General features: G+C 38.3%; 1 protein-coding gene across 2 annotated transcripts in view; it reads left to right on the top strand.

The window, feature by feature from the left end:
- NPSR1 (neuropeptide S receptor 1) overlaps positions 1 to 15,551 on the top strand; it is a 200,527-nt gene that overhangs the window by 27,448 nt on the left and 157,528 nt on the right. For both annotated transcript variants that reach the window (XM_012558111.1, XM_004385313.1), the window contains exon 2: positions 9,171 to 9,303. In XM_012558111.1, the coding sequence (XP_012413565.1) occupies positions 9,171 to 9,303 (133 nt within the window). The remainder of the gene's footprint in view (positions 1 to 9,170; positions 9,304 to 15,551) is intronic.

Raw genomic sequence — 15,551 nt, 5'->3', positions numbered from 1 at the left:
AGGTAACTTCACCACTGAGCTAAAAGGGTGCCTGGGGGCCATACTCTCGGGGTTTCTCCAGTCTCCTTTAGACCAGTAAATCTGGTCTTCTTTTTTTTTTTTTTTTGTGAGTTAGAATTATGCTCTACATCCTTCTCCAGCTCTGAGCCTCGTTTCTTTACCTATAAAATTAAGAAAAACGACATCTCTTTGGTCAGATTGTGTAACTGAGTTAGCAATATGTATAGCTTCTCAAAAGATACTTGGCACATGACAATCAATCAACCACAAACATTTATTGAGCACCTACTATGTATAACAATCTAAATAAGCCAGATACTGAGTTAATATGATTCATTCAAGTAATGTTAGCTGCCATTCACCCTACAATTGTTAAAGACACTAAGTTTTTGTCTTCTAGTTCCCAGGACTATACTATAAAAGAGGATCATCATTCCTTGGATTTAAATAAATCATGTAATCCACTCCAGACAAGCCTGACATATCCATATTCAACCAAAGTAACTAACTGTCCTATATTTCCTGAGATAATTATCATTTTGAATGACCTGTCTTGTGATCATTATAACTTTGCACTTGTCATCTACCATATACCCATCTAACAGGTACTTATTAAGCACCTTCTATGGTGGCAGAGTAGTTAAGCACTCAGCTGCTAACCAAAAGGTCAGCAGTTCGAATCTACCAACCACTCCTTGGAAACCCTATGAGGTGTAGTTCTACTCTGTCCTATAGGGTTACTATGCCTCAGAATTGCCTTAACGGCAATGTGTTTGGTTTTGGATGGGCCAGATGAAGGTCCCTAGGTGGCAGGATCTGCTTCTGTAAAGATTACAGCCAAGAAAACCCTATGGATCAGTTTTACCCTGTAACACATGAGCCACCATGAGTCAGAATCAATTTGACAGCAAGGGGTTTGCTTTCTGTTTGTTTGTTTTTTAGTGGGCCAGATAGAGGCCAGTTCTGGAGATAGTGAGGTAACCCAGACATAATTCCTGCCTTCATGGGCTTCCTTTTGACTTTGTAAGCATGGTCCATGGAGCCAAATACCAGGTATCAGCCCCATGGCCAGCACTAGCATTATCAAGGGAACCCTGCAGTCCAATCTTCTAAATCCCAATTCTCTGAGTCTGCAGAGAGCTGATGTCACTGTGTGACCTGATTGACTTGAGGGTGAAAGGCAGTCAGGAGACTGAAACCATGTAGCTAAGTTGATGAGCTGATTTCCAAAATCACCGTTTATTTCTACTCAGAATTTGAGCGGCTGGCCAGACTTTTGCCTCACATAACCACTAGGGGGCATTTAATCCCTGACTATATTCTGCAATAGTTGGAAAATGGTGTTGACTCACCAACAAAACCTGGAGTGAGAGACGGTAAGTGCAGTGCCTGTTAGGCGCAGGAGAAATCCCCACAGGTACTGAAAATAGATGAAGAGGGTGCATTCAAGCATCATTCTGAAAGGTTAGTGAATTATTTATGACTCACTCCCAACCTTTATGTAGTCCATGAAAATAACGAAGAAGATGCACCAATTTTTATTATTTGTCTACTATGCTTCAGCCACTGAGCTAGAAATGTCCATTTTCATCATCTCTTCTGTCCATCACAACTATCCTGAGATAGATTTTGTTTTTATCCTCATTTTATAAATGAGAAAATGGAGGCTCAGTGAGACTATCATTTACTGGCCGTATCACACATCTAACAAATAGCAGAAAATCTGACCCGAAGTCAATCAGGATTCAGAGCGTACCCACTCTTCTACCACACCACTCACCTGAATGGGAAACTCTAACTCCTCTAAACTTGATTCCTCAATTGTCATTACCATAACTTTTCAAATCCTTACATTATCTGTGTGTGTGTGTGTGTGTATGTGTACATGTACGTGTGTGTGTAATAATGCTATGAATAAATGAGTCTACAGCTAACTAGTTTCATACTTAAAGAGCTTTATACTATTTGATATAATAGGACTTAAACTAAGGCTGAATATAACTTGTACACTCTACATGTTTTATTTTCCCCTATAGTTCCATGGCACAGTGGTTAGGAACTCAGGCTACTAACCCTACTAACCAAAAGGTCAGCAGTTCAAATCCACCATCTGCTCCTTGGAAACACTATGGGGCAGTTTTACTCTGTCCTGTGAGTCAGAATCGACTCAACGGCAGTGGGCCAGGTTTTTTATAGTTCCAACACATTATGCTATGTCTGGCACATAGTAGGCACTTCATAGACATTGGAAGAATTAATACACAAACAAATAAGCTTGGTTCTTAGGAAGATTCCGGAAAGTAGAAGCGGGGTACCCTCCATTTGAAAGTTTTCCTGAAGCCTGTGAGACAAGGTGACATCTTCCTCCCATAGAAAACTCCAGCAGGGGTTGGGGAAGGGCCCGATTTCACAGGACTGGACCAGCCTGCCCTATAGACATCATCCAGTTCTAAGTAAGATAAATCTTGACCTGTTTGCAAAGCTACTTGGATCTACCTACCCACAGCACGCTTGCCTCAAGCTCCTAAGAAAAATGCCCCATCCAAGCCACCAGTGATTGTGCCAGCCCTCCTAAAGGTTAGCTTCCAATTCCCTGACACATCATACCAGTGTAATTTGATTTGCAGTCTTTGTCACTCTGTGCTCCCAAAAGAGTAGATCTGAGGCCTGAGTCCACTTTGAAGAGATTGGAGGCAACAGCCTAGTTTGTGTGACACAAGGACTAAGAAGGCAGCCAATCCCTGCCAATCAGGAAGTCAGAGGACTCTTCCATCTGAGAGAAGCTTGATTTCTGGAAATCTGAGCTTTGGTGCCAATAGCACAATCACCAACTTGCCATATGAAAAGCAAACCATTTACCCACTTCTGTCATCAGTGTTGTTTTCCTAGAAACATGGCCTAACCATGTGCTTACCACAGGCAGTGAGTTATGTGAGGAAAGAGAACGTGAAGGAGAGAAATATTCTGGAAACACGATATTGACTTCCAGTTCAAGATTACCCTGAGTTCACTTGTTTAATTCTCTTCCTCTTTCCAATTCTCATCAAAATAGCCATCAGAATATAGTTTTAGTTGGGAGAAAAAAAAATCCAAGTCAGGAGTAGAAAATAGGAAAGGTTGGCATCCACCTGCTAGAGAATTTGAGGAATTTCTACAAGGTGTAGTACAGGTAAGATGTTCTGAGGACAGGGCTGACAGATCATATATTCTCTCATTTTCCCTGGAGAATGAGTGGAGAAGATCCCAGCCCTCATGGAATTCCACTACACTGGGTAAGTGCCTGAGGCTAGGGAAGACTTTCATCAGCAGATGTCTATAGGAAGGAAGTTCACCAAATTCGACAGAACTTACAGTGGAAGATGGTGGCCAGTGCTTACTCCTAGTTAAAAAGGGATGTAGGCAGATGGCTAAGGAAACATAGATAGGGCCATGATGGTGCTGGTGAAGAGATAGTCTCAGTTAGACAATAGCCTGTAAACTAGCAACTTTCCAATATCTCACCATCCCAGACAGAGAAGTGTGACTCCTTCTGTAGCTGCTTCTAGATATTTCCCTTGCCCCACTCACCATGGAGACCTGAATTTCTGATCTGGCAAAAAAAAAAAAAAAAAATCACAAGCAATCTAGTTTTTCTCTTCCTCCTTCATCTGAGACTAAAAGAGTTCAACAGAGACATAGTACTGGACAAGTATGGAAACAAACCATTACACCACCACCCAGGCTGAGAAAAATTGCTGGTCATGATACAATGTTCCGTAATTTGAGAAAAGAAATTAAGGCATCAAAATGCTTCTCCCTATGAAATAGATTTCCTGAAAGAAATGGGAGAAAATCTTGGAAAATCTCTCATGTGTATTCTCAGCAGAACTCAAGAAGACATTACATTAAGAAAAGGGACATGTCTGAGTTCAGAAAATATTGTTTTAACCTGAAAATACAGTAAATGCAAAGAATGGAGAGAGTGAATAGCTCATTTTATTGGTTAGTTGTAAGAAAATTCAAGAAATTCTCATAAAACTCACAGTAGAAAATGAAGAGCTGAATATTATCGGAGAAGGGAGAGAGGAAGTGAGAGAAGAAAGAAGAGGAGAAGGGAGAAAAAAAGGAGATATGCAAGAAAATTCCATGAGATCCAGACAACAAAAATGTCAGAAGGGAAAAGAGGACAATGAAGAAACAAAAATGAAAAAAAGTAATAGAAGACAACTTACCTGACTTTATAAGCTGAGTCTTTGAATATAAAAATGTTCACAATGAAAGGAGACCTAATGCACAAGAATGGATTACCCAATAAATAAGATACTCACTGGCTTACTTGTGCTTACTCACTAATCTGTAGTGCACAGTTTCACCTGTTTTTCACCACATCAACGATATTTGAAAGAAGGGAAGAAAATTATGGTTTGCTATTGACATGACACTCTCTGTTAAATGTACAAAAGGATTAATCAAACAACTATTAGAACTAGTGAAACCATTTATAACATGGCTGATTTCAAAGTAAACAAAAATGAGTTACTTTCATAGAAGCCATCATTGACCTGTTAGAAAAATGTAATAGTGTAAGTAAAAGATCCCATCTGCAATAGAAATACTAAAATATAAAATACCCAGAAATACAAAATGTAAAGGAAGCTTTATGTAGAAAGCTGAAAAACTCTATCCAGAGCTCATAAAGAAAACATGTTAGCATTATAGAGTCAAGTTGAAGATTTGCTTCCCCCCAGTTCCTCCATTTCCTAGAAATATATGTTAGAGAAAAGCATACCTAGTAGCATTACTTATAATAGCTCCTAACTGGAAACTACTTAAATGTTTATCAGACTACATGGATGAATAAAATAGAATGCTATATAGGAATAAAAATGAAAAAAAAAAATACAGCTCCATGCAACTACATGGGTGAACCTTACAATCATAAACCAAAGTAGGAAGACCAAAAGAATACATACAGCATGAAAGTATTCACATAATGTTGAAAAACAGGTCAAGTCTTTATGGATGAATTTTTAGTGGTAACAGTGAAATAAATAAAAAACAAAATAAAAGTAAGGAAATTATTATCAGAAAAATCAAGCTATAGTTTCTCTAGGAGGGATAGAATGGGGTTATGACAAGAAATATAATAGGGGGCTTTTTGATGCTGGCAATGGTCTTCTTCATGATTTTGTTAATGATTAAATGAGCTTTTATCATATGTTTTGTTAAGTAATCTGTGTTGCTGTTAGATGTCATCAAGTTGATTTCTACTCATAGTGATCCCATGTGACAGAGTAGAACTGTCCCGTAGGATTTCTTGGCTATAATCTTTATAGGAGCAGATAGCCAGGTCTTTCTCCCACAGAGCCACTGGGTGGATCTGAATGGCCATCTTTTTGGTTAGCATCCATGATGGTTAAGGTTATGTGTCAGCTTGGCTGGACCATGATTCTCAAGCGATTTGGCAATTATGTAATGATGTAGTTTGGCAGTTATGTAATGATATAGTCATCCTCCTTGATGTAATCCAATGCAATTGGCCAATCAGTTGTAAGGGGAGTTTCCTAGGAGGTGTGGCCTGCATTCAATATATATATGGACGTTCTAGCAAAGCTCATTTGCTCTGGATCCTGAGTCTGATTTGCCATTATCTGACCTCCAGTTCTTGGGACTTGAGCCAACGGCCTGCCGTATCTTGGGACTTATTAGCCTTGACAGCCTGTGAGCCAGTGGCCTGCCATCTGACCTGCTGATCTTGGACTCATCAGCCTCTGCAGCTACATGAGTCAGAAGAAGCCTCCAACCTGACACCTGACCCACAGACTTGGGATTGCCAGCCTCTACAACCACATGAACAATCTCCTTGAGATAAATCTATCTATCTATCTCTCTCTATATATATGTATACACGTGTGTGTGTGTGTGTGTGTGTGTGTACACTTCACTGGTTTTGCTTCTCCAGAGAACTGAGAACCTAGCCTAAGACAGCATCTGAGCACTTCTTAAGTAATCTGTACATATATATGTTACGCCCTTTTTTGTGGATATGTTATAAAAAGATACCACAAACAAAATGCAGTTACAAACTGATAAAACACTTGCCACTTACATTACCAAGAGATTATATTCCTTATAAATAAAGGATTCTTGCAAATTAATCCAAAAGAGTGGAAAGATGGGTCAAGTTTCCAAACATATAATTTACAAAAGAAGAAATGGTCAATAAGTAGTTGATGAAAAGATAATAGCAATTCATAATAATAGAATGCATTAAGTGTTGTCATTTACTAAATTGGAAAAGATTAACAGCAACAAAAATACCCCGTCTTTAGGAGAGTATTTTGAAATGTTCATCTTCAAGTACTGGCAATGTGAATAACAACTGCTGCAAGCATTTCTTGATAGCAATTAATATGTATGCAAGATCTCTATAATCTACATATTTCTTTGATTCCAATTGTTCACATCTAGGAATTTTTCCTCAGGAATCAATCAAGCCTGAATGTACATAGATGTTTGCTATAGGATTATTTATGATCCAAAATAAAAAAAATAGCTAAAAATCTATGTCCAATAATAGGAGATCAGTTGAGTAAATTACAATATATCCATCCAGTGGAAAGTGGGTGGTCATTATCAGGGGTTGGGTGAAGTTGTGTCTCATTGTCGGAGAGCCAGAATACAGGTGTAAAGCAAAGCAGGTGTAAATCAGGCCTCTTTTGACCCTGGGCTAATTTTTCTGAGCTTTAACTGCCTCCTGTATAACCCTGGGGATAAAAAACAAACGAACACACGTTGCGGTATTAAAAAAAAAGAGCAAGTACCAAAACAAAACCTTAAAACAGATGCCTATTTGTGCGCATGGAAAGAGAGAAGGAGATAGAGATACGGGGAGGGAAGACGAGAAAAAAAGAGAGAGGAGGATTGGTTTTGAAAGTATATACACCAAAATTGCAACAGTTTTAGTTCCTTCTTTTTGTTTTTCTGTATTTTATCATTTTATTTCTGCATGCATATCCTGATGTAATTGTTCATTATTATAAGAAAGAGACCCGAGAGATACCCTTACTACCCCCTGACCCCGGAATTCTGGCGTCACAACAGGAGCTGAGCTTTCCCCCTATGTGACATCTCCTGTCTGTGCCCACTCCTTACTGCTGGGTGCTGGGTGCTGGGTGCTGTCCCTTTAGCTCAGCCGCTTTGGATCTTTGCTTTATAAACCGTTTTCATAGCTGGGGCTCTTGATATGATCTTTCATATCTCAGTACTGCCTGTGAGCCACTTTCAGTAATACATTCTGCAGGCTGAAGTTCTGCACACTGCCTTCCCCAGCCCAGGTCCAGAGCCTGGGGAAGTCCGGTCTTAGCCTTCCTCTTGTCAGGATGGAAAATTCCAAATTCTTCCTGGTTGCCCTTTTCCAGCGGACTGTCCTAACCTGCAGGGCCCTGGGTGGCACAAAGGTTTATGCTCGACTGCCAACTGAAAGATGGGCGGTTGGAGCCCACCTAGTGATGCCGCAGAAGTAAGGCCTGGGGAATTGCTTCTGTAAAAGTTACAGCCCAGAAAAGCCTATGGAGCAGTTTTACTCTGTAACACGTGGGGTTGCCATGATTAGGAGCCAACTCCATGGCAACGGGCTTGTTTTTTGGTTTTGGCCTAACATGCAGGGGTTGTAAATGATTAATGCACAACTATTTGCCCGGTGCTGCAGCAATGCCTCAGGACTTGGGGTTTCTTCGGGTCTCTTTTCTTATCTCTTCCTCCAAACAGGCTCCTCTGCCCTGCAGGCTCTAGTTTCAGACGTGGGCATTCTTAACTGGATTCTGCCCAGAACTTTTGGGCTGATGTCTCTGTTGGGCCATCTGGTTATAAATTTCAGGTTTGCCCCTGGGTGCGGTCTCCCGGATCTCCTTGGCCCCATGCTCGTCAGCCACGGACTAGCTCGGCCTGGTCCCTGTCCCCACCCAGCCTAGTCCAGCGCCCTGGGTCTCTGCTTATCCTGGGCTGTGGACTTCAGACAGATGAAAAGCTCCATTTGAAGGAATCGTGGAAAAGTTTTATGGAGTTGGCATTTTAAATGACTAGCCTTCCTGCTTTTTATTTATTTATTTATTTTACTAATTATACATTATTCAGTGAAACTTTAATATTACTGTATTATAAAATTCTGCCAAATGGAAAAGGGAAAAGATAACCCATAATCACACTACCCTAAAATAACCACTTTTAACATTTTCATGTACTTCAGTGTATAATTTTGCACAGTTATAATCATTGGATATATAATTTTCATCATTTTTTTTCACTTATCATTATATTATAAGCATTTTTAATGTAGCTACATAGTCTTTATGGCCATCATTGTTAATAGTGACACGATATTTCACAGAATCAAAGTGCCTTTATCTACTTAACCATCCTGTTATCTTTAAACTAAACTTTACTTTCTTCTTATAATAAATATGCACATCTTTGTGGTTGTAGTGTTCCTTTACTTAATATCTTGAGTTTTTTAAAATTTTATTATATTTTATTTTAATATGCAACAAAAATTTGCCATTTTAACTATTTTTAAGTGTACAGTTCATATTAATTACATTCGCCATGTTGTGCAGCCATGGACAACTATCCATTTCCAAACATTTTTCATCACCCCAAACAGAAACTCAGTACCCACTGAGCAATAATTCCCCACTCTACCCCTTCCCAGCCCCCAGTAACTACCAATAAACTTTGGTCTCCATTAATTTGCTTGTTCTAGAAATTTCACACAAGTGGGATCATAAAAAATATCTGTCCTTTTGTGTCTGACTTATTTCACTCAGTATAATGTTTTTAAGATTCATTCATATCATAGCAAGTATCAGAACTGCATTTTTCTTTATGGCTGAATATGTAGTGTTCTTTTTCACACTCTGAGTTATTTCAGGTAGAGTTAAAACTGCTTTGTCAAGGAATATATATATTTTTTGATATTTCCAAATAGATTTCTTAAGTGTTACACCTATTTACCCTGCTACCAGTGTAAATAAGAGCCATCGTGTTACTGTCCTCTCCAGAATAGAACTTTGACAGGAGGGGTTGTGGAAGGAAGAGGAAGGCATTCCCACACCCAAGCCCAAGCCACACCTTCAGAAAAGTGCCCTGGTCCTCATTGGTGCACTGGTTTTGTGTTGCTCTGTTTCTTGCAGACTGAGCAGTTGATAACTCTGTGGGTCCTCTTTGTTTTCACCACTGTTGGAAACGCCAACGTGCTGTTCTCCACATGGAGGAGGAAAAGGAAGTCGAGAATGACCTTCTTTGTGACTCAGCTGGCCATCACAGGTGACTAAGTAACTGTACATGTGGGAGAAGTGGAAGCTGTATGCCAAATCCCTATGGCTCCACATTTTCAATTCTTTTTCCGATAGAAATGTAATACCAGCAGTTCAACACATTCAGAAATTCTGGAGTAATTTCTATAGGGATATAAAGCCCATGTGTTTGAATCTTTCCTCCAGAAAATTTACCACATTTAAATATCCATTACATTGTAAGATTCCATTATAAAGATAACTCACTATACAACAAACTTGGTGATGCTATTAGCAGTGCCCCCAGGTACAAAGGATTCTATAGGGCTTCACTGACCCTGTACCCAGAGTCTCACACAGCAATCTCCGTGGTTCACTAAGGTGATAGTACGGTATCCACATATCTCCAGAAGGGTAATTATGAATTTAAGGAAGACATCCCAGAGAATGGACCAGAATTATCTCTATTGAATAATAAATGTGAAGTCTCAAGTATTTTTGAAGATTTAAGTCTGTGAGTATTGCTTTAGAGATGCAAGTGATGTGGAACACCACTTCTGGGAGTACTATCAGGAAATAAGATAATATCCAGAACTCTTAAACGTGGGCTTTGGGAATGGATGTTTCAATTGAAGTGTGAGTAAGTCACACATAGAGGGGGTTGTTGACTCAGCGCCCAGTTCCCTAATCTAAAAAAGGAGGATACCTCCTCTCATGGTGAGATTTTATAAAGTGCCTATATAGCAACAGGAACAAAGTGATTGCTCAATAAATGCTAGTTGTTAATGCTAGCACTGTATTGGTTCATTTGTTCTAAAGATGGTTAACTTAAAAGAGTAAAATTTCTCCGAAAGTCTTGAGAGTCATTGCTACGCTGAACTGATTTGCGCCTGTATTCAGGCACACTGCACTTTGCTCAACCGTGTCTTTGAGTCTCAAGTATTATTTGCAGGATGACCAAACTTTTTTTATACAAATATATTGTTAAATCATCAGATTCAACTGACATCGTCAGTGACACAAGCATTTGGAAAAGTAAATTCAGGGCATTTTATACTTGGCTCTTCTGAAGTGGAAAAATAAGTGCTAAGCTAGTAAGCATTGTTGGGTAAGGCTAATGTTTTTAATTAAATATTTTCCATCGTGATGTTACCTCTTGAAAACAGCCTCCTGCTTACAGAACCAATAGCCTTGAGTGATGTTTTGAAGAACATTTTGATTTCTATTTGGTATTTTTATGTGTCTAATTGGTGAATCAGTTGGATTTAGATCCAGCTGCCCATACAGAAAACTCCAGACAATGGTAGCTTACATTTATAAAGATTTCTTTTTATCTTATGTAAGGAAGTCTTGAGGTAGCAGGCCAGGGCTCATATTGTGTTCTGTATTATCAAGGACCAAGGCTTCTCTATATTTCTACTCTATTAAGGGACTTGTATTCTCAAAGTGAGGAGTCCTGGTAGCGCAGTGGTTAAGCATGCGGCCGCTAACTGAAAGGTCTGAGGTTGGAACCCACCAGGCGCTCCAAGGAGAAAGATGTGGCAATCTACTTACATAAAGATTACAGCCTTGGAAATCCCAAGGGGCGGTTCTACTCTGTTGTATAGGGTCTCTATGAGTCAGAATCAACTGGACGACAATGGTTTAGGGATTTTGGTATTCTCAAAGTCAACTTATGGTACAGATAGCTCTTGATCCAAGATGGCTGCTAGAACTCCTGCCATCGTGTCCAAATTCAAGCCAGCAGGAAGGAAGAAGGGAGAAAGGACAAAGGGGCCAGCTATCTGTCCTCCTGTTAATTGGCATTCCTACTAATCCCACCCATTAACTTTTTCTTGCATCTCATTTGTTATCTTTAACTGAAGTAAAGGCTGGGAAATGTTTTTAACCTGAGCTCATTGACTAGAATAAAATTAGATTTCTTTTCCTAAGGAAGATGAAAGGATAGGCAGGTAAGTAGCAGGCTCTGTCAGAGCTTGTCTTCCATACTTTTACTTCTATTAAGAATGGAGAAGTTCAGACAATGAATCTCTGTCCCTCCACCCATTCCCTGCTTTGAGAATGCTTCCTCCAGAATGCTGTGCCCTCTTCTTTTGACCTCTGACCTCTGACCTTGGCAGGCCAACACTGCACATTCCCTGACACTTCAATGACCCCTTGGATGATTGTTCCATTAGGTAGATAATTTCCTGTTATTGTTTCAGCTTTTTTTTTTTTTTTTTTTACTGATTTTTGGCTATTATTAGCGATTCTGCAATGAACATTCTCATAATTAAATCTTTGTGATCATCCTTTATTATTTCTTTAGGGAAAGTTTAGAAAAATGAAATTGCTGTATCAAAGAAAGTTACTTTTGTGACTTTGAATTGGCTGGTGTCCTTATAGGTCACCCATTTCTAAAAGATGATAGAAAATGTCATGAGATAAATGCTCTAGAAGCCACCAGCATAGACCCACTGAGTTATTTAAGAAGGTCCCTAAAAACAGAAGCATTATTATTTTGCAGTATTTATAGAATCATAACCAGTTCCTTGAGGCCAGAGATTCTCTTTGTTCCTCCCTTAATGATACTTACCCACCTACTCACTGGTAGTTTGCTTAGTTTAAAAAGAAGCATTTTCTCCCATCCTGGCCCATGCAACAAAGAGGAATCCACTCCAAATTCATCTTTATTTTGCCCACAGTGCCTACAGCAGCATGCATGTATTTGGGGGAAGAAAGAACACATTAATTACCAGAACATTTGAATCGAGAAAGTGTTTCAATATTATTCCTCGATGTTTTAACCCACTTCTGTATTCTCCCCAACAATTCTGAGCTCTTCAAAAAAATTTTGAACTTCTACTTTCCCATATATTCCATTAGAAATCTTGGTTCTAGGGTTAGTCTTGAGACTGGAAGGAAAACAGATGATCTCAAAGCTGCTATTTTGACACATTCTGCAATTTTGAGCACTTCCATTCTAACAATTTTCTGGATGAATTTAATGATTGTTTATATTTTATGAACTAAACTGCCAATTAAAATTTATTAGTCATTTATCATCTTCAAGCCTGGCTTGTGCTTTACTCAAATGCAATAAAGAGGAGTAAATGAGAGTAACTCTCACTGAGTGTCCAACAAAGGAAAGATAGAAAACATATTATCTGGCACATGCTCAAATAATTTCCTTCTTCTCAGTAGGCCCCAACTCTTTTCATATTAAGAAAAGAAATTAGCTTTGCCTCAAAGCACTTTCTGGAGACCAGTTTACTAATAACCTAGGAATTCTCCACCCTCACAACGCCTCTATAAATTACCTGAATTTCAAGAGATTTAGAGAAATAGAATGATTTGAGAGATCCAGCAAGGGAGGTGAGGCCAAGAGTCTCTAAGTATCCAAGTACATACTGCACTTCTCTGGGTTGATTTTATTTCTTTTTTTCTGGGCTTTTTGATTTGCATGCTCTATTTTTAGTCTTCTCATTCATAACTAAATCATTTAAAACTATGATTTTTTTTCTGCATTCATAAATTTTTATATGAAATAATGCTTTTTTATTTTCTAAATGTTTTAGTTTTGAAGTTTTTATTTTCTCTTTCACACAGTAACCATTCAGGTGTTTTTTGTGGTATGTGTGTGTGTATAATTTAATTTCCAGGTGATTTTCTTTTCCCTATCAGTTTGGATTTAAGATTTAATTTTGTTGTCTTGTAGTAAAGAACGTTTTTAGAATGATTTTAGTTCTTTAAAATTTATTAAAAGTGTCTTTGAGGTATAACATGTGATTATTATTTTTAAATTACTCAGTGTGTCCTTGAAAACAGGACATAATATTTTATTCTTATGCTTTTTTTTAATTTGTCCTTATTAATTATAGCCTTCAAATTGTCTCTATTTTCGTGTATTTCTTGCCTATTTTATATGTTAAAAACTTTTGCACTTTCTCTCATTTTCTCCAAATATTGTTTTTATTAGTATTTATATATCTCAACATTTTGTTATTTGGTTCATAAAGGTTCCTGACTAGTATATTTTTAACATTGGTTTGTGTGCTTCATCACACACACACACACACAATTCTTGTGGTTTAATTTATTAGCTTTGTTTTAAATTTTACTTACATGATACTAATATTCAGATTATCTATTTTCTTTTTATTGAATTTAATTGAGCTTTATCGTTTGCCCTGCACTAGGCTAAGTACTTTAAATAATATCTCATTTTATTAAAAAAAATTATGTCTTCTGCTTTGTGACTATATTTGCAACAAGTTTCAACATGCATTTCTGTGTTTGGGTATTCCGGTGTTCACCAACAGGTGGCTTCCCCATTCTTGGGTCCTCTGGAATAGTTTGAGAGGATTTTTCTCCCCTTTCAGGATGGGTACCTGGATAGGATGCTTAAGCACTTGGCGTTTCTCTTGCTTTCACAAAAGTGACAAGATAGATAGGTATAGAAATCTTGAGTTACAACAAGTCTCCATAGATGTTGCTTCATTGACTTCTGGCATTTAATTGTTAAAAGGAGAAGTCTCAAGTCAGCCTGGGGTTTCTTCCCTTATAAGTCATCAGATTTTGTCCTTTTGCTTGTTAAATTTTTTTCTTTGAGGGTCCATACTTTCACCTGGTTGTTTCTATTTATTGGTCTGTTATATTAGTTCTGCTGGGTGTCAGGTAGCCTCTTCTGATATGTAGATCAAAGTGCTTCCATAGGTCATTGCGTGTGTGTGTGTGTGTGTGTGTGTGTGTGTGTGTGTGTTATGTCTTTGAATATTATCTTCCATTTATTCCGATCTTATTGTCAGAAACACAAACTACCCATATGTTAGTAATCACAGTCTTTTTCTCTCCTCATTAAAAAATCTTGGTCCTAGCCCTCTACATTTTGAAGAATTATTTAAACTTTTCCTTGTCATTGATTTGATTTTTATTCCATTATTAGTAGTGTTAATTCTATTTTTAATTGTTTCTAAAGTATTTTTAAAGTTGCTTTTTCTCAGTTTCAAAATTGATTATATTATCTGAAAAAGAAAAAAAAAACCCCAAACCCATTGCCATCAAGTCGATTACAACTCATAGCTACCCTATAGGACAGAGTGGAACTACCCCATTGGGTTTCCAAGGAGCACCTGGTGAATTTGAACTGTTGTCCCTTTGGTCAGCAGCCAAGCTCTTAACCACTGCACCACAGGGCTCCCTCGTAAACTGTAAAAAGAAACACAAAACAGTCACTGTCTAAAATTTAAGTATTTTTCTGAGCTAAATTTTTTGGAGATATATATTCTTTTTCTGGCATTTGTGATTTGTGTGCTCTGTTCTACTTCGCAATTGTTACAAAATCTCTCTCCCATATGACTCACTCATTCTACTAAAAGTTCCTTAATTGGTCAATATCTGAATAAATGCTCATGCCTTTTATTTAGATTATTTCTACAGTGGCTGCAGAATATCTTCATTTTTCCATCTTCTGAGAAGAGATGGTTTATGTTCATAAAGAAAATCAGTTTCTCTGGAGCAGAATAAAAAGGTATTGTCTGATCACTATGGGAATACTTTAACTAAAGGAATGAACTTTTCCTCAAGTAAAGGCTTTTCTTCTTTAGAGAACTTGGGTTTCTTTTTGTTCCCTGCCTTTGCTCCACCGTTAGCACACTGGGTGACTTGGGAACGACACTTACCTAGTTCAGCCTCAGTATTTTCATCTCTAATATGAAGGGTCTTCAGAAATTTGAGAATTTAAAACTGATGGTTTTTAGAAGGCCAAAAGTCATCTAGTTCTAAAAGTCCTCTAAAAGGAGAATGGGCCTTGGACTTGGTTTTCTTTAGCAATTCAGCAATGTCACCAAAGACCCTATCTCTGACATGGCAGAAGGCAGAGGAAGCCTTATCCCAAGTCTTGCCCCCTCTCCTGGTTATAGGATATTGTTGTTGTTTTTAGTTGCCATTGAGTAGGCTCCAACTCAAGGCAACTCCATGTACAAGAGAACGAAACAGTGCCTGGTCCTGCACCATCTTGACAATTGTTGGTATGCTTGAGTCCACTGTTGTGGCCACTGTGTAATCTGAGTGACTTCAAAACTAGGGAGCTCATCTTGAGCACTATATCAAACAATATTCTTTGCGATTCATAGGGTTTTCATTGACTAATTTTCAGAAGTAGATCACCATGCCTTTCTTCCTACTCTGTCTTAGTCTGGAAGCTCCACTGAAATCTGTCCACCTGCTGGTATCAGACAGGTAGTTCCTGCTAATAACTCCAAGAGAACTTTTGTCTACATATATGGAGAAAGACTGTAA

Source organism: Trichechus manatus, unplaced genomic scaffold, assembly GCF_000243295.1.
Source record: "Trichechus manatus latirostris isolate Lorelei unplaced genomic scaffold, TriManLat1.0 scaffold00137, whole genome shotgun sequence".
Classification (NCBI taxonomy): Eukaryota; Metazoa; Chordata; class Mammalia; order Sirenia; family Trichechidae; genus Trichechus; species Trichechus manatus.
Note: the sequence above shows the minus strand (reverse complement) of the source record. Positions and strands in the feature narration are given on the sequence as shown.